General features: G+C 35.5%; 1 protein-coding gene and 1 long non-coding RNA gene across 4 annotated transcripts in view; one reads left to right on the plus strand and one right to left on the minus strand.

The window, feature by feature from the left end:
- LOC131198521 (uncharacterized) overlaps positions 1-6,084 on the plus strand; it is a 28,918-nt gene extending 22,834 nt beyond the window's left edge. Inside the window, exons 5-6 of the long non-coding RNA XR_009155105.1 lie at positions 3,886-3,978; positions 5,031-6,084. This is a non-coding gene — a long non-coding RNA (uncharacterized LOC131198521). The remainder of the gene's footprint in view (positions 1-3,885; positions 3,979-5,030) is intronic.
- HECW1 (HECT, C2 and WW domain containing E3 ubiquitin protein ligase 1) overlaps positions 1-25,395 on the minus strand; it is a 249,520-nt gene that overhangs the window by 22,793 nt on the left and 201,332 nt on the right. For all 3 annotated transcript variants that reach the window (XM_058183258.1, XM_058183260.1, XM_058183259.1), the window contains 9 exons: positions 22,054-22,239; positions 21,605-21,739; positions 17,049-17,154; positions 14,864-14,960; positions 11,841-11,924; positions 8,973-9,082; positions 8,073-8,193; positions 6,955-7,068; positions 5,023-5,175 (listed from right to left, as the gene is read on the minus strand). In XM_058183258.1, coding sequence (XP_058039241.1) covers positions 5,023-5,175; positions 6,955-7,068; positions 8,073-8,193; positions 8,973-9,082; positions 11,841-11,924; positions 14,864-14,960; positions 17,049-17,154; positions 21,605-21,739; positions 22,054-22,239 — 1,106 coding nt within the window. The remainder of the gene's footprint in view (positions 1-5,022; positions 5,176-6,954; positions 7,069-8,072; positions 8,194-8,972; positions 9,083-11,840; positions 11,925-14,863; positions 14,961-17,048; positions 17,155-21,604; positions 21,740-22,053; positions 22,240-25,395) is intronic.

The raw sequence follows: 25,395 nt of genomic DNA on the forward strand, positions 1-25,395 counted from the left end.
AAAAGTTGTATACTGAAAAGCCATCTTTTCCCATCAGTAAGAAGGAATGAAAAGTTCTTTGTGGAAATGGTACTGCAGCGCAGCTGCAAGGCACAATTACTGTAGGAAATTTTTTACATATTGTGAAAAAACTCAGTTTTTTAAGGAATCAAATTTAGGGAAAAGAATTACAATTTTATTAAATACAACGTCTTTTTTTCTGAAGGATTTTTTTTTTCTGAAGCCACTTTTCCAGCATGTAAAATATTATCAATGTTGCTGTCAAATATTATTAACAATACTGGCAATTAGGATTTCAAAATGCATAGACAGTTATGAGACTTTATAAAAAGAGTGGTAAAGCGGAAAACAAGGACCAAACCAGACTAATATTTGGGTATATGCTATTATGATTAGAGCAGCAAAACATAAATATTTCTGTCTCCTTATTACATCTACAGACTAGTGTTTCTTCTCAAAGCAATCTCTACCATATTGGGAAGAGATGTGCAAGAGGACAATCTAAGGGGCTGCTGTGAGGAATTTTTAAGGCATCTGAAAAAAAAAGTCATTCAGATTTACTTTGAGTTCATAATAGCTGGGTAGGTCCAAAAAGGATGGCTCTGATTATCTGGGCTGACTTTGATTCTGTGAGTGCTAAGGAAGTAGATGGGATCTTCTACAATCTACATCATCATCTCAGCTATGTGTAATCTGAACCACTTCTCTTCCTTGTTGATGAAAGTCTCCAAGAAGAGGGATTGGAGCAGTGGTGAGTATGTCAGAGAGAAAATGTTACTCCTTTCTTTGAAAGAGACAATTTTCCATTCTCAAACATTGTTCAACCCAAATATACTGGATGATCCTTGATGTTTCAAATCTCTAAGGTTGTGTACGCAATATTAATTCCAATAATGTGTTAGGGAATTGTACATCACTGAAAGTCAGATCCTTCAGTATACAATTTTCTAACTTACCCAGTAAAAAAGAAAAATTGAGAACATGAAATCACTTAAATAAATTTACTTTAGAATATAGAAAAATCACATCCAGTAAGAATATAGTTTTTGGTACCAACAAGAATACTGTCTATTTGAAATACTGTCTATTTGAAATTCATTGTAATTGAATAAAACAATTACTGCTTATAGACAATGTTTGCAGATAGTTTTTAATTTAACAAATTGCTTTGCAAGATGAAGAAGTTCCTGATGATTTAGATCAGGGGTGTCAAACTTGCATCATCATGGCGTCGTCATGGGACATATCAGAACTTTTTCTCCCTTTGCTAAACCAGGCATGGGCATGGGCATGGCCAGCATCCAGCCCGTGAGTTTGACAGCTCTGATTTAGATTATTTAGTGACTCCAGGACAGGATTGTCTGAATCTGCATTTCTGGTTCTTTTGATTTCAACATGTTGGCTTTTAAAAAAATACTTATCCCACCCTTTCTAAACCAGCTACGAGTACCTGAACACACTTGTAAGTGGATTATAAGCTTCCTAACAAGCAGGAAGCAGCAGGTGAAGCTAAGTAGAATCACATCAGATACCTGTACATTAGCACAGGACCCCCACAAGGCTGTGTGCTCTCCCCACTTCTCTCTGTATACCAATGACTGCATCTCTAACGATCCATCTGTTAAACTACTGAAGTTCGCAGATGACACAAAAGTGATTGGCCTCATTCGAGACAATGATGAATCTGCATACAGACAGGAGCTTGAACAACTAGCCTCATGGTGCGACCGGAACAATCTGGAACTGAACACACTTAAAACCGTAGAAATGGTGGTAGGTTTTAGGAGAAACCCTTCCATACTTCCACCTCTTACAATACTAGACAACACAGTATCAACAATAGAGACCTTCAAATTTCTAGGTTCTACCATATCTCAAGATCTAAAATGGACAGCTAACATAAAAAAGTCATCAAAAAAGCATGTTTTTTCTGCGCCAGCTCAGAAAGCTCGAACTGCCCAAGGAGCTACTGATACAGTTCTACAGAGGAATTACTGAATCTGTCATCTGCACCTCTATAACTGTCTGTTTTGGTTCTACAACCCAACAGACACAGACTTCAGAGGATAATTAAAACTGCAGAAAAGCAATTGCTACCAATCTGTCTTCCATTGAGGACCTGTATACTACACAAGTCAAAAAGAGGGCTGTCAAAATATTTAGACCCCTCACATCCTGGTCATAAACTATTTCAACTCCTACCCTCAAAACAACACTACAGAGCACTACACACCAGAACATCTAGACACAAGAACAGTTTCTTTTCGAACGCCATCACTCTGCTAAACAAATAATTCCCTCAACACTGTCAAACTATTACTAAATCTGCACTACTATTAATCTCCTCATCGTTCCCATCACCCATCCCCTTCCACTTATGACTGTAACTTTGTTGCTTGTATCCTTACAATTTATATTGATATTGATCGTTTCCTGATTGCTTATTTGTACTCTATAACTATCATTAAGTGTTTTACCTTAGAATTCTTGATGAACATATCTTTTCTTTTATATACACTGAGAGCATATGCACCAAGACAAATTCCTTGTGTATCCAATCACACTTGGCCAATAAAAAAATCTATTCTATTCTATTCTATTCTATTCTATTCTATTCTATTCTATTCTATTCTACTCTACTCTACTCTACTCTACTCTACTCTACTCTACTCTACTCTACTCTACTCTACTCTACTCTATTCATATTCAATAAAGTGGCAAATATACCAAAACTCCTTTCTCTTCTTGTGTTCCTTACAACATTAACCCTATCAGATGAGTTGGGCTGAGGGAGAGTGACTGGCCCAAAGTCACTCAGTTACTTTTTATGCCTAAGGCAAAACTAGAATTCATAATCTCCTGATTTCTAGGCATGTACCTTAACCATTACAATAAGTCAGCGGTTCTTAACCTGTGGGTCGCGACCCCGTTGGGGGTCGAATGACGATTTGCCAGGGGTCGCCTAAGACCATTGGAAATATGGGAAGTATATTGCGAGTCGAAGAATCGCGCTCCAATGGTTGACTTCACAAGCCAGCTGCAGGCTCTTCAAATCGCTAGCCGAATTTGGCTTCAGGCGCGATGAATTAAAAAAGAAATCTTTGCTCTGATGTCTCCCTCTCAAGCCAGCTGCAATCACTCCCAATCGCTAGCCTAATCTGGCTTCAGGCGCGATAAACTTAATAGGGGAGGAGTCTCTGCTTTAATGCCTCCATCCTCAAGGCAATCACAAGCAGTTCAGATCGCTAGCCAATATGGCTTCAGGCGCGATAAATTCAAAATGAAAATAATTTTACGGTTGGGGTCGCCACATCGTGGGGAATTGTATTAAAGGGGTCGCAGCACTATAAAGGTTGAGAACCACTGCACTAAGTGTTTCAATTATCTAGTTAAGAATATAGGGAAGTCAGAGTTTCTATTTTGAAACCTTCCTTCATAAATTTCCTTCCCAACTGATGCCTGCAAGATCAACACTCAAGCAGTTTGCAGGAAAGGAATGCAGTATTTATTCAACCTGTGTTTCTGGGCATGGGAATCTATACAGTAGCTGGATAACTTGGTCACATAGCCCAGGGCTGTCTTCTGATAATGGGGTTATAAGACATCAGAGGAAGACATCCTTCTGATTATATGATACTTAATCCTACTTTAATTGGAAACCCAGGCAATTACTTTTCAGCAATAATGTTTTGCTTGGTTGTGAGCTATGAGAATTTCCACTTACAATGCTAATTATTTCGGCATTAGGTATTTTTTAGCTATTTCTTTAACAAGGGATACATGAGTTAAATGCCACATAATTTATCAGCCATAAGTTGAACTCTTGTGGCAATAATATGGAAGTGTTTTGATACTGCCTTCTTTTGAATGTTTTAATTCTCTCAGTTTAATTTACAGCTCCACAATTTTCTGATGGTCATTCTTCCAAGTCCTAATCAGGTCTGATCTTGCTAACATTTTGAGATTGGCCACATTCTGGTAAGTACTGCCACCCAACTGGCTAAAATAATCATGCACAAGGAAAACCAGAGCCCTAATAGGATCATCTCCAGTCTTTGCAGGGCAATAACTTGCCAGGTATTATGAGAGAAAATGAGAGTTTCGATTTGAATTTTAATTCAATAGAAAATTCTAGGACCTAAATGACTAATAGAGAATTTATGTTTAATCTTTTTAATATGGATAATTAGAATATTCTAATTGTGGTTATGAATGAAAAAAATTATTTAATTCTTATAAACACATTTTTTCTATTTAGTTTAGTAACATTTTGGCACAAACCAAGCCATTAATCCAGTTCTGTGCTGACCTGGGGTCTCTAAGTTTATTGTGGCAGATAAAGCCTCATAACTAAAAAAAACCTTTTAACACTATTTTACTTACATAACTGTGTACCATATCAACAATATTAAATATAGCAAGAAAAAATAGTTAAACAGGCAAAGAAAAATCTTTATGGTTTTATTCAATGATTTGCCTTTAATTCTCCCAAGTGCTCTCTAAGACCAAAGGAACAAATTCTCTTTCTTTAGAATCTGAGAGTCAAGAATATCTAAGAACAAGTTTCCTGGAGTATGAAAAATCAGTTATTATAATACAATAAAATATAAAAATATAAAACAATATAGTTATGGTGCACTATTCTTCGTTTCCTTGTTTTTCCACTTCTGAAGCCTTCAACCAGATGTATTATTGCAGCTTTCCTGTCTGTCAAATAAGTTACTAGGTTGTACTTTACTTCTTTCTCTAAAGTAATTCTGTCATGATTAAACCTGGCTCTTATTTTAACAATTAAGTCTGACTGAGTAATTATCTCTCCAAGGTTTTGTTAATAATTGAGGCTTTAGCATTCTCAGTTTTAGCTGCCTTACTGTAGGTCTAACACTGTGGCAGAATCTCATATAAAGAAAGATGATATTGTAATTTATAAAATATTACACTTGAGATTAAAAAGTATAGTATATTTATTTTTTTAAAAAAATGAGAGTTAATATGACATGTATACTTAACTAAAAAGCTTACCATTCCAGGTGATTTTCTACAAATGCTGACATGGGGCTGATCTGTACAGTGTAAGTATCATTGGCTGAATACTCAAACAGGCCATAATAAGGATTGAAAAGCTCCTGAGAAAGAAGGAAGAAGAATTCCCGGGATGGGCCACTGTAATCCAAGCTGGAAAAAAAAAATCCACATGGAATGGATCTTACATACCTGTTTCATGACAAATTGCTGGTTCTCCTCTTTATCCATGTTAAACTGTTAGACATTTTTTTGAGGTTTTGTGAATGGATTTTAATTTTGATTGAGAATTAATGCTGCAAATGTACCTCTTTCAAATTGCTTTGAAATCCAAAGTACCGTATATACTCGAATATAAGCCGATCCGAGTATAAGCCGAGGTCCCCAATTTTACCCCAAAAACTGGGGTAAACTGGGGACTCGAGTATAAGCCGAGGGTGGGAAATGAGGCACCTACCGGTTGGGGAAACCCTCCCTCCCTCAGCTGAGAAGGCTGGCGGCTCCCCGCCCCGCCCTCTCACTGCACCGGCAGGGCTTCCGTCCGGTAAAATGTGAAAAAAAGAAAAAAAAAAACTCGAGTATAAGCCGTATATACTCGAGTATAAGCCGAGGGGCTTTAAAAAAAAACAAAAACTCGAGTATAAGCCGTATAGACCCGAGTATAAGCCGAGGGGAAGTTTTTCAGCACAAAAAACGTGCTGAAAAACTCGGCTTATACTCGAGTATATACGGTAAATATAAAGTTATTTAAAATGCAACTTAAAATTAAGTTGCATTTCATATATTCATTTACCAAATTACTATTTTGATTTTTTTTTTACCTTTACCTACTGGAAGGGTGTGGAGGGTCAGCAGAGAGATACCGCTGTCCTCCAAAATCTTTTTCCTAATAGTCATTGCATTATAACAAAAAAAAAACCTCTGAAATTTATGTAGCAGCAAAAATAGTTTCCTAAATAAATAAAGAAAAATTGTTATAAACATACAAAAAATAAATATCACTCAACATTTGTTGTTTTTACTTTGGAGATATTATTTTGAATTCTTGCATAATTTATTGCTTTTTATCTCTACAGAATTATTTATTCTTGATTATTTTACATCCTTACATTAAATTATATTTTCATCTCATCTGAAAAAACAACATAACATCACTTATAACACCATTGGATGGAATATTATTTATGCTGTGCCTTTTAAATAAATGCCAAGAATGTGAAGTATTTTGTGATTTGTGGCTGTCTTCAAGGCCCTTCCTCTGAGACAACTGGCAAAGAAGTATTTCCTAGAATGATTTGGCCAAGTATAATATATATTATAATTTTATACATACAGTATATATAATTATATAAATTCCTACCAACTGTTATTCTTCTTTCATTATTAACATAATTTTAGCTATAATTCTAACTAATAAGGATTCTTTATTTTGTAATAAGTAGAAACATTTAAATATTAGAAAAAAATCCTTAGCAAAAATATAAATTTTACCTTTTAAACTGCCTAAGTTCAAGGAGTTGTTAATTCAATTATAAATATTTGAATAAGTCATACAAGGAGTTGTTAATTCATTTGTAAATTCTTACTAACTATGCAATTATTGGCAAGTTCTGTAAGATGCTATTTATATGGGCTGGTCTCATACCAATTATTTATATCCATATATACTGTCCTTTATTCGAAATAATTAAGGAAGATAGCTGCTCCTGCAATATGAATTTCATATTTGTTCTATGTGCTGATATCAAGGTTGTTCTTTTGATTAATCCATCCTGACTTTTTCTACCATAATGCAATGATATTATGATGCTAAAAATGCACTACTTAGATTTAATTCCTTGTCAGTTATTTTGTATAGCCTATTCTATTGTAAATTCAATCCATATAAAATAACAGAAAACATGCTTTTTGCCCACATTTGTGACTTCTTACCCTTCTTCCCCAACAAATGTAACATAGAGTTTATTTCTTTGGAGCTCCTTCCGTGAGTAAGTCATCACTTGATTAAAAGTGCCTTCCAGCAAGTGGTCACGCCTTATTATTAATCTGGAGTGGGGTGAATGAGAAGTAATTATGTAAATTGGATTCAATTATTGTTATTGCAGTAATTAATTGAGTATAAAGTTCTCTTCTGCAATAAGTTGCTTCAATATTGTTGAAAGAGTTTTGGCATATAATTTGACCCATTGGTTCTTTGTAAATATAATAAAGTTATCAGCAGAGAATTATTACAAAATTATAAAATCTTCGTTGTTAGAACTGTGCTGCTAAATAATCACAAAAGAGATTTTTAGTGATGATGTCTCAGCTTTGGAACATTATCACTAAATTAATAAGCTAAAAATTTATTTACATTTTTATTGCCAATAATTTTATTTGCTCAAGTATTTTAATGTGTATAAACCTTTATTATATCTTCTAAAGTTTGACTCCCCATGATTGCCTAACATTAAAGCTGTTTTTTGTGATTGGGTATTAGATAAATTCAAAAGAACTGACCACAATTCTCAAGCAATGTTTAGCTCTTATCTGCCCAGAAAATGGTGTTCTAACTAACGATGCATTGCTTGGTCTGCTAGGCAAATGGCTGGTTTAGTGGCAAGGAACTGGTCACTGTATCTTATTTAGTCCTGGATTAGAAAAGGAGTGATGTGGAATCAACCTGAAACTACTTGGACAGTTTGTGCCTGGCCAGGGGAGATGAGATTTAGAAGGCTTCATCTCCCTCCCAACCAAAGGGGGTACTCACACCCTATCTGCCTAATCTTTGTTCTCAAAGAATGCCTTTGCTTTTAAGGCATTGTGTATTGCTTAGCTCTCTACAAAAAATATGACAAGTTACATGAAGAACAGATGTTCTTCCTTTACTATATACTGGCTTCACAATTATCACCATTTGCATTTAGATTATATTTACATTTGCTAACCATTTTTGTATTTTTCTGCTTTGCAGAACTGAAATTTTTTCCAACTGGATTCCTTTATAAAAATATTCATATTTATAAATTATTTAAGTAAATAATATATAGGAATCAATAATAACTACTCACTTAATTTTACCTGGACCCTGGCCATATCCTTTTGCTTCTAGCTTTCGATAGAAATTGCGAAGCTTGGCTTCAAAGTCTCTCCTGTAAGGAGAAGGTGCTCTTGCACTTGCCCGTTGCAAGCCTGATAAGTACAAACATAAGAAAGAACTTATAATTTGCAGCCAATGCTGTACATTTAAACAACTTAGTACAGGTTACCAAATTCTCTAATGTATGTATGTTATATATGGCAAAGAACTTAATTTTATCTGTCTTAAAATTACCACCATTTGGCATTATTAAATGATACCAGATTCAAATATTAATGTACAATATTTCACATGGATCAAGAAAGAAAACAATGCTGAGAAACCATTTTTAGATATTGTATAACAATATGTGGAATTCAATCTTGCATCTTCTGGAAATTATTTCTCTGTATATAAAGAATTGCATTGATTGCATTTTTTAAATTCAAAGATTTTTAAAAAATAAGCTACACTAGCAAACATATACACAACACTATTATGTGGTGACAAGATTTTGATATGCATTTTTTTATAATGAAGATATTTTTTTAGCATGCCCAAACAAGTCCTTCATTACAAGAAAGCTTTCAGCTATTAGGACTCTAGCAGTAGGTATTCATTTGCTTTGAAGCTAACACCACAAGAGTAGCAAATTCATTCTTTCTTGCAAATTAACAGTGCATAAAGTTAGGGAAGAGAGTGAGAGCTGTCAACCACCTTTCTTTCTTGGCAGAGCATTTCTCAGATGAGAAATAAACTAAAGTATGCATTTATAATGGGTACAAAAATATTAGGGAAAGTGTTTGTTCTTTGGTTGCTGTATTTTTTGGAATAGGAATACAACATAATAAGAAACAAATCTAGCCACAGAATCCACTCTCAAATGCTTTACCTGGAGAATTCTGAGGTGATGAACAGGGTGAACAACGGGGAGAAAAGCTGTAGCCAGGATGGAAGGCTGCTTGAAGAGGAATGTAGGACATAATGTCTTCTTCAAAAAGACTAAAAGGGAGAGAAATATGAGAACTTCATTATGTGTAAAAATGCCCAGAAATACAAAGCTCAGGGGCAATTTTGCCCACTGGTTCACTGTATGTGTTTTACAGACTGTCTGTCTTAGGTATCAAGTACTGTATAAAAAATTATTTAAGTGAGAGAGATCAAACTTATTTGATCTCCTTAACCAATTCCATGTTAGTGTTTGTAAGTAATATAATTTATTTATTTTATTTTTTATTTATTTTATTTACATTTATATCCCGCCCTTCTCCGAAGACTCAGGGCGGCTTACACTATGTTAGCAATAGTCTTCATTCTATTTGTATATTTATATACAAAGTCAACTTATTGCCCCCAACAATCTGGGTCCTCATTTTACCTACCTTATAAAGGATGGAAGGCTGAGTCAACCTTGGGCCTGGTGGGACTAGAACCTGCAGTAACTGCAGGCTGCTGCTGTTAATAACAGACTGCATTAGCAGCCTGAACCACAGAGGCCCAGATTCCATATAAGAGAATCTTTGGTTTCCAGTTGCTTCTTACAGATTCCAAATCTGAGAATAAAAATTGAACTAGAAGGGGTTGAACTCAATGGTGGGTTTCAAATTTTTTTACTACCGGTTCTGTGGGGTGGCTTGGTGGGCGTGGCATGGCTTGGTGGGCTTGGTGGGCTTGGTGGGCATGGATACTGTAAAATCTCCATTCCCACCCTATTCCAGGGGAAGGATACTGTAAAATCTCCATTCCCTCCCCACTCCAGGGGAAGGTTACTACAAAATCCCCATTTCCTCCCAATAAACTGGGACTCGAGAGGCAGAGAATAGATGGGGGCAGGGCCAGTCAGAATTTTTACTACCAGTTCTCCGAACTACTCAAAATTTCCGCTACCAGTTGAGCTATAGTAGAAGATCTCCAAAGCCAGAATAACTCTGTTATTCTGTTCTGTTCTGAACAAAAAGAACCTTTCTAATTTTGGAAAACATTCTTTACAAGAAGCCAATACTGCACATAAAATACAAACTTATTTTCACCACATATTTCCACTTAATCTTCTCTTTCAAAGGCCATTAATAGGTTTTTCTAGTACTAGGATTGCTCATACTTTTCTAATAACATTCTTAACCTTGACAACCAAAATTATGTAGAATTTTCTTTTTTTTTACTATGAGTTTTATCAATATAAATATGAAGTAGCTACTCTTGGAAGGAAGGATTTAGATATGGAAAGAAATAATTTAATTATTAAGTATACTGCGTTCCGGATTCCAGTGGGGAAAATAGCCAATTCTAGTGTCCATAAATTTAGGCTGCGTCACAACTGTGATCTTGAGGGAACACTCTTGTTGCTCAGCTCATCAGCCAATCAGAAAATCTCCATTCCCATGACTTGTTCATGAGGAATGAGAAACTGGAGGTCCTATTGTTCTCTTCATTATAATATTATATGCATACTTTTACTTATATATACTTTTCTCTAATGATGAGTTATTTTTATGTTGATGATTGTATATACTGTTGTGATAAAATAAAATAAAAAAAATGGATTGATTAAGTTCTGGAGGAAGAAATCCCCTCCCGAAACTTTTGATTTATGGCCTCTGAAGTGCTTAAAATTTTAAACTCTCTATTGGAACAAGATGTTATTACTGAAGTTGAACAAATTATCTGGAGACAACTGAGATGGATTCACTGCATTTACAAATGTAACTGAATAATCATTTAAAAACTGAAAAATGTTGCGAATTGTTATGTTAAAATGAAATAGAAGAAATTTATTGGAGTTTCTTCCTGGAAAAATTATAAACAGATACTAAAAAAAAACAGGACTCAGAAATTTATTTACAGAACTTAAGAATAGTTGGCAGGAAGAAGAAAAAAATATAAAATTGCTATATCTAAATATGATTAAATAAGTAATTCTTGTATTTGGTGAACTTGAACGATGTTCATTTTGGAAATGTCTAATGGCATAACAGATTAATTTTTGATATCTAAATGTTGCTGTTTTAACCATTCAGTCCCGTCCAATCCTTGCAACTTCATAAGCAATTTTACCCTGTCAAGCACAGCATATTTTCCATTTTACCCTGTCAAGCACAGCATATTCAGTTGTTCGATGTTCATCTTTGTATCAGTTTTGATGTTATCAAATCAGTGGGTTACTTGCTTGCCTCTTCTTGTTTCACTAGTCATTCCAAAATAGGGGGTGATTATTTTTGATATTGTTTAATATTTTTATATTTTACAAAAGTTTAATTGTTAAAAGAGGGATGAGTGGAACAAAGATTAATATTGGGTATTTTTATAAAAAATTTACTGGATCTTTTACTGGATGTTTAATAAGGAGAGGTGAAGATTTAGAGATGAGTTGATACAAAAGGATATGTAGTATGGATTGAAGGGCTACCTGTTGTATTTTAAAAACCAGAAATGAGTTGTTAATGGAGCTACCCTTGGGCTTTTTGCAAGAAACAAAGAGAAATGTAATTTTGTTTTTGGGTTTTGATGATTGGAATTAATGGAATTATGGAAGTAATATAGACTATTGCCAAATTTAGAGTAAGAGTTGGAGGTATTTTTATCTATAGCTGTATCAAAGAAAGTCATAAGCCATTTTTTATTTTATTTTATTTTTGCACTTTTATCTTGCTTTTTGTCTGATCCTTTTTCTTTCTTTTTCTTGGCTCTTAACTTTTTATTCCTGTTTTTTAAAATTAATAAAATTAATAAAATTGTACTAGAAATAATTATTATATATTACCTCAGAAGTATTACTAGATCTGCATCACAAGACAATTTTTCAAGTCCATGTGTACCTTCTGTTCGAATATAATGAATCTTCTCCCTAGCGAATTAACAGATATATATATATATATATAATAAACTGATATAAATATTAAAGAAAAGCTAGATACATTTCTTTTGATCTACACTGACCTATTTCTCTTCCAAAAGGTAATATAAAACTGTTAGTGCAGAAACATAAATTGGTTTCTCTTACAAAGCTTGCTGATGTTTGTATCCAAATCAACTTACAATGCATGTAACTTCTGATGAAAAATTATTTGAAATTAACATTGTTCAAAAATGTGCAGTCCAGATTGTACGAGAAAAGGAAAAGTTATAAAGAAAGTATAGTGGACAGTCATTTGGCAAACAAAATTGTAATGGAATAATTGATTAAAAGAGGCTTAAAACATTATTTGAAGTATTATTACTGAAATTAGTTTAAAACAAAAGAGAACAAAATAAACAATTTGACAGTCATCATCAGAATGATCACCTAATGGAAAAGTGTATTTTAAAAACAATTTATTAATGTGATTCATCTAAATCTTATAAATATTTGTCTTCTGGAAACAAACTGAAATCTTTGGAAGTAAATATCTTTTTGTCTAGACACATAAATTAAACCAGACTAGTCAGTGATCCCATAAACAAACAAACAAACACATAAAACAGCAAGGAGGAAAAATAAAGCAAGAGAAAGAAGGCAAGTGTGGTTGAAATTTGCGACCTTCACTGTAACTTCCCTTAGCCTGTCAATGGGGGAGCCAGAAGGAGGTCAAAAATGACAACCACATGATATCATATCTAATAACCATGCAAGATTTGCCTAACAATAAGTAACTGGAACTGCTGAAACTACTGTCATAGGTCAGAGCTGGATGTGTTGTCTTGCTTTATGATGCTTTATGCATCTCTTAGCAACTGAGTAGTCAGTCATGATTACCATTATTAACCAAGGACTACATGTATATTAATAACTAATATACAATGGAACTAGTACCATATGGCAAACCTGTGGCACGCAGGTGGGCACGTAAGTCATTGCCCAGTTCAGCTCCGCTGTGCATGTGCGCACACCTCCCACCAGCCAGCTGGTCATTGTGTCTCTGCCGCACATGGGACATGTGTGGGGTGTGTGTGTGAGGTGCATGCATGGGGGTTGCGCGCGCATTGCATTTTGGGGATTCGGGCACATGTGCACATTCACAGATGCATGCACGTGCTTTGTGCACTTGGTCCGGAAAAGGTTAGCCATCACTGAACTAGTACAAATGACCTGATATACTGATCTCTACCTATCATGCCTAACTATGAAATTAATCAATCTTTTGGTCTTGCTACCTTTTTTTAGATTGTAACAATGGTGTTATGGTGGGTTTATATATACGGGCATTTGTCAAGCATCAAATTTTGCCAAAATATACCCTTCTGGATGGCATTTTAGCTTGGTGTTTTACAAAGTATCATTGTGATCCAAACATCACTCAACTAAGGGTGAATGGGCAGTCTTAAATAAATAAATAAATAAATTGATAAGTCATATTTAGGGTTGTGGAGTGTTTCAAATCTAAAGATGAAAATGTACTTCAGAGAGAGTATGGATCTGCATTATCACACTATTAGTGTTTCTTTGAAGAACCGGAATCTTTTCCTGAGTTACCTCAATAGCTGCTCAATCCCAGGAAAATACATGTTTGGATTAAGAAGGAATTTGCAGCATGCAACAAGGCATTTCAGAGTGGATGTAAGCATACTGTCAACATTTATTGGTACAATCCTTGAAGAGACAGAGCCTTTTCAAGAAGGTGCCAACAGATGTGGCAAGCACATCCATGTTTACTCCAAAGCATCTTTTCAGCTTCTGATTCAAAGCACTGTACATTCCAAATTATATTTATGCACTATGGTCAAGAAATTTCTTAATCTAGTTATAACTGATATTTATACTGCTGATATAAGCTCTTTATTATATATCTACAGTACAAAGTAAAACCACATTACTGTATATTTTTCAGTCCCTAATATTCTGTTGTTCAGTCATAAGTTGTGTCTGACTTTTCACAACCCCACATGATTCCTCTCTCCTTCATTTGAGAATTTTCCCCAAATTCATGTTCATTGCATTGATGATACTATCTAACCATCTCATCCTCTGTTGTCCCTTTTATTCCACTACTATTTTAAAGGAGTAAAGTATTAGTATTATTAATCAACAATGTTCTCACTATAGATGCTTCACAACTAGTCCTCAATTTACAGCCACAATTGGGACTGGAATTTCCTTTGTAATGCAGTCATAAAGCCAGTCATCATATGACCAGACCTGATTTTACTACAATTTTTACCATGGTCATTAAAAGCAAATCACTGCATTTGTTAAATGAATTACAGGTAGTTCTCAATTTACGATGTTTGTTTAATGACCATTCAAAATTACAATGGCACTGAAAAAAGTGAGTTCTGACAGTTTTTTACATGTATGAACATTGTAGCATCTTCATGGTCACATGATCAAAATTTGGAAGCTTACCAGCTGGTTCATACTTATGATAATTGTAGTTTCTAATCACATTTTATGACCTTCTGACAAGTAAAGTCAATGGGCAAACCAGAGTCACTTAACAACCATGTTACTAACTTAACAACAGCAATAATTCACTTAACAAATGTCTCACTTAGCAACATAAATGTTGGGCTCCATTGTGGTTGTAAGTTAAGGACTACCTTGATGCAGATTAAATTTCTGGTCCCTGTGGCCAACACAGATTGGATCTTGAAGTCTAGCTATACATTAGATAAACAATCACTTCAATCTTCTAATTGAAAAAGAAAGAAATTAATCTGGAATTTTATGAGAACAAAGCATATGTTACCTATCTACATAGCTTCTTATTGACTATAGTAACCAACAAACTCCATGCTATTCACACTTTGGGTCTTTCCTATCTTAGCTTCAGCAGAGTATTCAGTTATTAAGCTATAGACCGTTTGTACCTGAGTGCATGGTTCCTAGCCAAACTCGGCTGACGCTCCTGCAGCATTTCAAAAATATTAGGCTGGCGTAGAAATGCGACTATTTTGTCATTGTATGCTGAAAAAGCACAAAAACATCCCAGTTTGAAATCATTCTTCTGTTTTATTGTTTTTGTCTTAAATTTTGTTTTATAAAGAACCCTGGGTTTTCTGATGGAAAAGTAATATACTGAATAAGTGAAAATGAAAGAAGCAAATCAATCTAATAAGTAAAAATAACATGGAACATTAAGGCTATTTAAAGCATTGTTTTGAGTACAAAAGAGTATCCATATCTGAATCTTCAAGTGTTTGCATCTTTTCCAAGTGATGCTCCAAAAGCTGCTCAACTCTTTTCATATGCAAATGTTTTAGTAATTTGAAAACAATGGCATTTCATTTATGTTCTCATGAACTGCACAGCATCTCACTGAAATATTTTACATAGCCACATGTCTACAGAGATTTTCAATCGTCCAGGTCGTATTGTCCCAAGGATGCTTTTTCCAAATGTTTCGCTTCTCAATCAAGAACTGAACTGAACAAGCTTCTTGGATGAGAAGCAAAACGTTATCAAATGAAAAAAACCCAAGACAATCCAGTTGCTTTTTCGTAAAAGTATCTTCAGTACTTTACATAAAACAGATATGCTGCTGACCAGAATTCATAGCATAATGATAGGCAATATACTATCACAGCATACTCACTCAGGGTTTAGGATTGTTCATGCTACCCCTTTCATCCTGCTTGCCTACTTGTACTAGTTGAGCAGCAGGACAGAGAATGTCTGACCTTCATCTAGCCTATGGATATTCTATCAAGCTCTCTCCCTTCCTACAACATCCTTTCTTTCACCTGTCCCTGGAGACCTAATAGACATAGTAATAGATGTAACAGACTTCTCAGAGCCAGAATAAGAGAATTTATCATTTATAAAATATAACAGGGACAGGAATTCCTTCACATTCCTTCACTATAATTGATCTGAACACCCCCCACTGTTTCCAGACAAACCCTGTCCCCGAATTGTTTCAAAGAGCAAATTCCCCAGACTTAACTGGAGTAAGCAAAAGAATCAAAGAATCTTTGCCTGAATTAGTTTACTTATTACTTGATTACTGAAGTGCACACATCCAATATCCTGGATTCTGAAACCTAATCCCTTTTTCCCTTTCAATACATATGGTTAATAAGATCTCGAAAGGATCCAGACTCTAGAGTCTGCAAAGAAAATTGGATGTGTGTACTTTAGCATTCCATTGTCACTAAGTTTCTTCAGGCAGGGACTGTTTGACCTTCTTGCAAAAGGGAGAAGGTTGCTGCTTGTTTCTCTAATATAGGAACAGTATGCTGATGTTCATTAGTATTTTGTATCATTCTATTTTTCAGACTTTGAGAAGTTTACTATAAGAGCCACATTGGAAGTCCTGCAGTTGCATCAACTGTCCCACAACTTTTTTGAAATATTTTGGTTTATATTATGCAAAGATAGCCAAGTGGGAATAAATAGGCATGTGGTCTACTAAGAAAAAAAACTAAGACTTGCTTTTGGGCCTATTCTTTAGCACATCCATGATTTGCTGTTCTGAAAACAAACAAACAAACAAAAAAATCTCTTTAAATTCCAAAAGGGTGTACGCCTAAGGAAGCCCATCCCATCCCATCTGAAGTAACAATTTATTTAACATTTTTCCTTGCCTTGTCATATGCTGTTTTTAAGTATGATATATTTGAAGATGTGCTTCCTATGCTTTTATGGATTTAATAGTTTTTGTTTTCCTATGTTATAAGCTGTGTTGTGAAGTATAAACCACAAAGATTGCTTATACAAAATGGCATTAATACATGAATGCGATATATTTATCTAAATTAGATACTTAACAGCACCGGTTAACCTGGTAATTATGTTGTTTCTAAAGAGTTCTAGCCAAGAGGATGGGAAGGTACAATTTCCAATGAAGCAGCAGTTTTATATCTTATTAATGAATTCTTTCTTTACTGTGGTTCTGTACTCAGAGAGGATTGATAAACCTGTTGCAATAACTCATTTGTCCATTAAATGAAGCCATATTTCTTAAATAAAAAAATAACAGCAGAAATTGTAGTGAGCCTTTTATTTTGGCTAAGAAAATTTAGTAAATATTATCTGCAAAACTATGATACATACCAAGAGGCAAGGATTCATGATGGTGCTGATTTCGAATTGCTGCTACTAGGCTGTTGGCTGGTCTGGTCAACAAAGAAACCCCTCTGTTTCGAGAGACTTCTGATGCCTGAAATAAAGAATTCCTATAATTATATTGTATTGAAAGAAAAAGTTGAATTTTTTTTAAAAATATATATATATATTTATAAAAAACCATAGCCAAGACAGAATATGCAAACTAAAAAAGTGTTGAAAAAATGAAACTACTGTATTTTTCAGAGTAGAAGATGCACTTTCCCCTCTAAAAGAGGCTGAAAATTTGGGTGTGTTTTATACTCCGAATGTAGATTTTTAGAAGCTTTTTTTCAGCCCCAACGAGGTGCTAGTGATTGAAACAATCTTCTGGCTTTGCCTGCTCCCTCCGACTCTCAGCTGTGCTTTAGAAGTTTTTTTTCCCGGCTCTAATGAGAGCGATCTCCATGTTTTGCCTTCTTTTCTCATTGCTGCTCCCTCTCAGCTGTGCTTTAGAAGCTGTTTTACAGCCCTAATGAGTGACGCGATCTTCCGAGCTTTGCCTGCTTTTCTCATTTCTTCTCTCTCCAAAGATCAGCTGTGTTTTAGAAGCTGTTTTTTATCCCCAAACGGGGGATAAAAAGTATGTGTGTGCGCTCAAAACCAGCAAACTAAGGTGCTGAAGCTGACCAGACTAAGGACGCTAGTCAGATGAATACCTGGTAGGCAGATTTTTTTTCCTATTTTACTCCCCAAAAACTAAGCTGCGTCTTATACTCCGGTGTATCTTATACTCTGATACTGATTTGGGAAATTTCATGAAAAAAATCTTCCAGTGGAATTAGGACGTAGGCATGAAAGTTACCATTTCTCTTCTCCGTGAGCATGACTGCATACAATAATCTTAAAGAATAAGATTTTTAACTACCATGTGTATTGAATAGAATGACTGGATTAGGGATAGTGGGGTAGAAAGTGCAATTATTTATTTATATTCCATACTTCTTATGAAAGAATGAAATTTACATACATAAATAACTAAATATCCTTTTTATGTGGGGCACTAGAGCGGGCCCAGCTACTTGAACCTCCTCTTCTCTTGGAGACACACCCAGGCAGATAGAAGATTGCAGACAAAGCGATCTGAGAATTTCTGTCACTGGTCCTAAGTGCTTCAATCTAGTGGTGAAATCTAAATTTCTTTCCTACCGGTTCTGTGGCTTGGTGGAGGGGTCATGTGATTAGGTGGCCATGGCTATGTGGCTGGGAGATCAAAAGGCTGAAACTCACTAACAATGTCCTGCTGGAGCAGGGTTGGACTAGATGACCTTCAGCTTCTGAAGCTGCGTCTAGTGCCAGGTTTGTCCTTCCTTCCTCTCCTTTTTCCTCCCTCCCTCCCGCCCTTTTTCCTTCCTTCCTTCCTTCCTTCCTTCCTTCCTTCCTTCCTTCCTTCCTTCCTTCCTTCCTTCTATCTCTCTCTCTCTCTCTCTCTCTCAAATGAACCCCTCAACCCCCCTCCCAATTTTTTTGCCTAGACCCCCCATTTTTTGCCTAGCAGGCTTCAGCTTTTTTACCTTTTAAAAAGTAAAAAAAAAAAGGCTCTGACAATTGTGTGGCTCAACTGGGCAGGGGGGGGGGCAGGGATTTTTGTTACTGGTTCTCCGAACCACCTGCCGCCATTGCTACCAATTGGCCGATCTGGTCCAAACCAGGAGCATTTCACCCCTGCTTTAATCCCAATTAGGGGCATCTGACACAGGATCCTATTCACAGTTCTCTGTTCTTGGATAAATCTGTATAGAAATGAACTTCAGCCATAGTGGCACCACTAAATGTGCCTAGCAGAAAGAAAATTGAATTGAGGCCCAGATGCCTTAGAAAGCAAGGGTCAGAGAAAAGATATGAATACTAAGGGCAATTTGTCCCATGGCAAATTGCCCAGGGACATGTGGCAGGGGAGGAGTGGTGGAGAAGGAGAGGAGGGGGAGGGGCATCTGGGGAAGAACGCCTATGGTGGATCAGCTGGACCGTTGGGCCAGGATGAAGCAGGTAGAGCCAGGCAGCTGTGGTAAATTGTCCCATTTAAAATCAGAAGATGGAAGCCATGGTATTAATAACTCATCTCATTATTTCTATGATTGACAACAAACCTGTGCTCTATATGAGGCTACCAGTAGAAACTTTAAGCTACAATCAAGCATAGAATTGCAGTAGGCAGTCTTTTAGTGGATGAGACCTATTGGATTAATATAACATTTCTTATGTGGCACAGAATTGCCTATCAATAGGCTACTGATCAAACCCCTGGTCACATATGAAGCTCTATATGAATTGACCTCTAGATAATTGTAGGACTGGGCATTTTAACTTCATCTATAAAGAATAAATTTCACAATTAAGTTTTTAAGAGGACCTCTACTATGAGAAACTGGGTGGGGAAGTGAAATTCCTTTTTTCCAGTTATACCAGGGGTGAACTGCTCCCAGTTCGGACTGGATCGCCTGATCCAGTAGCAATGGTGGCGGGTAGTTCAGAGGACTGGTAGCAAAAATCCTTGGCCCCGCCCCCTATCCCAGCTGAGCCACATGAACATCAGAGGTTTTGTTTTGTTTTGTTTTTACTTTTAAAAGCATTTTTTCTTCGGCCGAAAAAATGCTTTTAAAAGTAAAAAAAAGCCTTTGATGATCGTGTGGCTCAGCTGGGATCGTCAGAACCCTTTAAAGTCTTTTTTTTAACAACCTCTTCGGCCAAAGAGGTTGTAAAAAAAAATCTTTTGAAAGGCTCCTCTGGTGATCCCAGCTGAGTTGCCTGATTGCCAAAACCTTTAAAAAGCATGTTTTCTACAAGCTCTTCGGTTGAAGAGGTTATTCCAAAAAATCCCTTTAAGAGGTTCTGGCAATCAGGCAACTTCAGTTGGGATCGTCAGAGGAGCCTTTTAAAAGATTTTTTTCCTCGGGTGATCCCAGCTGAGTTGCCTGATCATCACAAGCTTTTAAAATCATTTTTTTACAAGCTCTTACAACAGTCCCCACCCATGCCCACCCAATTGCCTGTCGCCACTTGCCTAATTGCTGCTTGTTTCAGGCTCGCTAAGCCTTGCTTTGCTTTGGCTGCTGCAATCAATTGCATCAGCTAGCAACTGAATCTGCCTGCCTGCAATCCATCTCCTCGGTGAGCAACTCAATCTGCCTACCTCCAATTGGGTAAGTAACTGTGTGTTGGGGGAGCTTTAAAAATAGTTAATTGGGGTTTTTTTAAGGAGTTTTTTTTTTAAGACAGCAATTTAAAGTTAAGGAAGTTTTAAATTTAGCTGCTTTTATCTAAAACAGGGGTCTCCAACCTTAGTAACTTTAAGGCTTGTGGACTTCAACTCCCAGAGTTCCTCAGCCACCAAAGCTCTGGGAGTTGAAGTCCACAAACCTTAAATTTACTAAGTTTGGAGACCCCTGATCTAAAAAATATAAATAAAATAAAATAATAAAATAAAATATTTGTGCAACTTTCTGAGATTTGGTGTGTTTCTGTAGTGTTTCACTCTAACACACAAAATTTCACAAAGCTGCATGTACATTTTGTGTATGTGTAAGTCAGTTGTGTTGTGTTGTGTGTGTGTAAAGTGTGAAAGTTGGTTTTTGAGCTTTTTGTGGCTGTGTGAGGTTCCTGCTTGTTGCAGGGGCCATTTTGGGTGAAGTGCAGCTGCTTTTATATTGTGTGTGTGTCAGTTGTATTGTGTTGTGTTGTGTGTGTAAAGTATGAAAGTTGGTCTTTGAGCTTTTTGTGGCTGTGTGAGGTTCCTGTTTGTTGCAGGGGCTATTTTGGGTGAAGTGCAGCTACTTTTACATTGTGTGTGAGTCGTTGTGTTGTATTGTGCGTGTGTGTAAAGTGTGAAAGTTGGTTTTTGGTACCTTTTATTGTTTTGTGTACTTTGTTTATTATTTTTGTTATTTATTGTTATTGACCACGCCCACCCAGTCACCTGACCACCAAGCCATGCCCACCAATTAAGCCACGCCCACAGAACCAGTAAGGAAAATTTTTAGATTTCACCTCTGAGTTATACACTGTATAAAAGACTTCATTCCCAAAAATTCAGAAAGGCATCATACATAATGGACATTAGGAAGGTAATATCAAGTCAAAGTGGAGCTATTCCAGGCAGAATTTCCCATTTGATATAACTGAGCTAAATTGAAGCTTTATTGTATGTTTGTAGAATATGTCTTTTAAAAATTACTTTTATGATTATAGGAATTTGATGCAATCCATCAAGAATCCACATAGAATCAGCAGTATGCAAATGTTGTAACAAATATTATTTCCAATGTCCTGGGTTTTTTACAAATGTAAATCTAACAACTATATAAGCTGGTCAGGCTATATAAACCCATGCAAACTGCTATTAATATGCAGATTAATTTCCCAGAGATAAGCAAATAAATAGTTATAATTCCTTTAGAAAAAGTCATATATCAGTGCTATTTAAAGCTCATGCTAAAAATTAGCATTTGCTTTTACTAAAATGAATCTGAAGAAATTCTTAGGTTCTAAAGCTCATATTTATGTACCTCTCCAGCGCTGTAACTACGGAGTCTCTGAAGATGCTGCCTGTGGGTCAAATGATTGGGTAGACGGCCATTCTGAAGTGGAATTCTGGGGTCAATGAAAGTGGTAGCACGACTGTTGTGATCAACAAAGAAAGACTGCAACAGAAGAATATGAAGAATCAGAAATAATATTAAGATAGCTACCGAGTTGGTAATATAGATTTTAACATGATTTCTAACCTGATTTTTTTAGTTTAAGAAATTAAATGGTTAAATACAGTGTGACTAATGTACTGAAAGTAGACTGAAGGACTACTTACATTATACAGACCAAGAAAAACAATACAGATAATTATTTTAAGGTATATATTTATGAATAAAATAATGAATGAAGAGAAGCCGTATGTATGTATGTATGTATAATTTTTTTTTACACAGAATTAAATACCAATTTCATTTCATTCTTGTACCTTGCCTTGTTGATCGGTTTTGATTTCCCATCCTCGCGGGAGCTCCAACCTTGTATCAGCGAACATGTTGATGAAATTTACTAGGTCCCTATTATGCTGATACCGTTCAAAATTCCGAGCATCTCTGCGGATTTTCAGAATCATATGTTTCAAGCAGGTGCTATTGGTGAAAACTCGATAGGCACTCTGAATACAAAGAAAAAAAGTGGGAGAATTCAAATGCATTGTTGCAAAGTAGCTATGATACACTTTTGCCCAAAAAACTCCAATATACTAATCATGTGTGTCTTTTAAATACAGCAATTACCTACAGCAACAATGAATAGCAAATACCAATCTGGCAAAGATTCTCCTAACAACAGTCTCAGCTAAAGTTCCAGGAGGGTTAAGGTTAGAACAAGTGTACAGGTAGTTCCTAACTTACAACAGTTCACTTAGTGACCGTTTGAAGTTAGAACGGCACTGGGAAAAAGGACTTATGACCATTTTTCACACTTATGACCGTTGCAGCCTCCCTTTGGTCAACTGATTTACGTTCGGATACTTGACAACTGGCTCACAATTATGATGGTTGCAGAATCCTGAGGTCATGTGATCTCCTTTTGTGACCTTCTGACAAGCAAAGTCAATGGGGAACCCAGATTCACGTAACAACCCTGTTACTAATTTAACAACTGCAGTGATTCAGTTAACAAATGTAGCAAGAAAAATCATAAAATGGGGCAAAACTCATCTAACAAATTTCTCACTTAGCAACATAAATTTTGGGCTCAATTGTGGTTGTAAGTTGAGGACTACCTGTAGTTCAATTTCTCCCTTCCAAATCCTGCTACATAGTCATCCAAGCGATCGGTGCAATTCCTTCTCATGCCCATGCCTGAATTCTCTCAGAATTCATATTATTTTTTCAGAGTTTTTTGCAATTGTCATTATTAGTATACTAATAAATATTCTTCTTTGAATCACATAATTATCAGCCTTTGCTAGTTCATTAATGATCACCTTTTTCTACATTTTTGAAAGATATTGTTTTTCTTTTTTTCATCTTTTTAATTTTTAGGTTAGAATAGTTACAGATAACATAGCAGTTCAAAAGCTTGAGTGGGAACTTGTGGTTCTCCTAGCAGCACTCTCAGCAACTCCAGACAAGATGGTCAGCTGCAAAGGATGATAGCACTGATCACTACCAGTGATCACTATCATGAGTTTTATACTCCTATGCTAAGTGCTAGGCAAGCTAACCAAGCCATTTTGTCCTCTATGAAAGTTAATGAATCCAATATTTTGCACATGCTTGTTAGAGATCCTAAATAAATGTACCAAGTTGCTCACAACTATGATTAGTACTATAGCCAATTTCAGAGTAGCTAAAAATTCAGTTATATAAATAAAATAAAATAAAATAATAAAATAAAATATTTGTGCAGCTTTCTGAGATTTGGTATGTTTCTGTAGTCTTTCACTCTAACTACACAAGCACACAAAATTTCACAAAGGCCGTATGTGGCATTGTGTGTGTGTGTGTGTGTGTGTGTGTGTGTGTCAGTTGTGTTGTGTGTGCGTAAAGTGTGAAAGTTGATTTTTGGGCTTTTTGTGGCTGTGTGAGGTTTCTGCTTGTTGCAGGGGCCATTTTGGGTGAGGTGCAGCTCCTTTACATTGTGTGTGAGTCAGTTGTGTTGTGTTGTGTGTGTATAAAGTGTGAAAGTTGGTTTTTGATACCTCTTATTGTTTTGTGTACTTTGTTTATTATTTTTATTATTTATTGCTATTGGCCAAGCCCACCCGGTCACCTGACCACCAAGCCACGCCCACCAATTAAGCCATGCCCACAGAACTGGTAGGGAAAATTTTTAGATTTCACTCCTGGTTCTATAGTCAAACTATTTACTAAGTCTGCACTACTATTAATCTTCTCATCGTTCCCGTCACCCATCTCCTTCCACTTATGACTGGTATGACTGTAACTTTGTTGCTTGTATCCTCACAATTTATATTGATATTGATTGTTTCCTGATTGCTTATTTGTACCCTATGACTATCATTAAGTGTTGTACCTTATGATTCTTGATAAACGTATCTTTTCTTTTATATACACTGAGAGCATATACACCAAGACAAATTCCTTGTGCATCCAACCACACTTGGCCAATAAAAATTCAATTCAATTCAATTCAATTCAATTCTATTCTATTCTATTCTATTCTATTCTACAGACAATTCATTTTCCCACTACAATATCAGTAAGAGCTCTATTGAATTCTTTTTATTGCCTATGCTTATGATTCTGGTGTACTGATTAACTGTATCATTCGCTATATTTTTTGCTAGAGTAATACATATATTACTATACCCCTTGTGTTCAAGACAACCTTATAAAAGTACTTTGGTTAATTAATATAGTCACACAGAATCAGTCATTTTTTAAAATGGGTTACCTTTTGGTTTGTAGATATCTGGTACTGTTTGGAGATATAGATATATATTTGGAGATCATTAGTTTAAGTCTGGTCATTCCACTACCACTAAATAATCCTTTTAATAGCCTTCTATAAACATAATGCAGACAGATTTCATAATTTTAAAAAAGCTCTTCAAGGAAATAAAATGCTTGTTTATTATTGTAGCTCCAACTGCTGGCAATATTTTCCAACTTATTCATGGTTATAATTAATCCTTCTAATACTAATTCAAGGTTGTGATATTAAGCTTTAATGCATATGGCATACTTATTTTACAGGTAGAATCTGAATGAAAGATGATTGATTTGGTCGTTTTGCTTTCTTTGGTGGATTGTAGGTTTAAAAAAAAGTCGTTTTATAACAAAAATATATATACTCCTGTTGATGAAAGCTATCAATATTAGTCAAAATCACACTCATCACTTAGAATAAATTCAAATACCTCAATTACAGAAAATGAATTTTAAAGAAAGACAATTCCCCATGAAGCATTATAATATCTTAGTTAGAAAAAACTTGAACTATTTTTTAAGCCTGTGTCTTTCATTTCTGTGTAGTCAGTTATAAGCAAAGTATATAAGCATCTGTCAAAATAGATATTTCTTTACTACTGTTCTCAATTTTTATTTTTTGAGAAATGTCTTTTTATCAATTTTTTTGTCAAGGAGATTTCACATTTTTTATTACAGGATTGCTAGCATGCTGCAAATGATTCCAAAATACATACTAGCACATGTAATTACTTACTATAAGATGGAAATAGGCAAATGTGTATTCTCTGTTTTCAATTCACTCTTTCTGACTAATAACAGGCTATGGAAACTATAATCCAAAACCCATTGTAAGTATTCCTTATTTAGGGAAGTGAGGTGTTAAGCCCCAC

Source organism: Ahaetulla prasina, chromosome 4, assembly GCF_028640845.1.
Source record: "Ahaetulla prasina isolate Xishuangbanna chromosome 4, ASM2864084v1, whole genome shotgun sequence".
Taxonomy (NCBI): domain Eukaryota; kingdom Metazoa; phylum Chordata; class Lepidosauria; order Squamata; family Colubridae; genus Ahaetulla; species Ahaetulla prasina.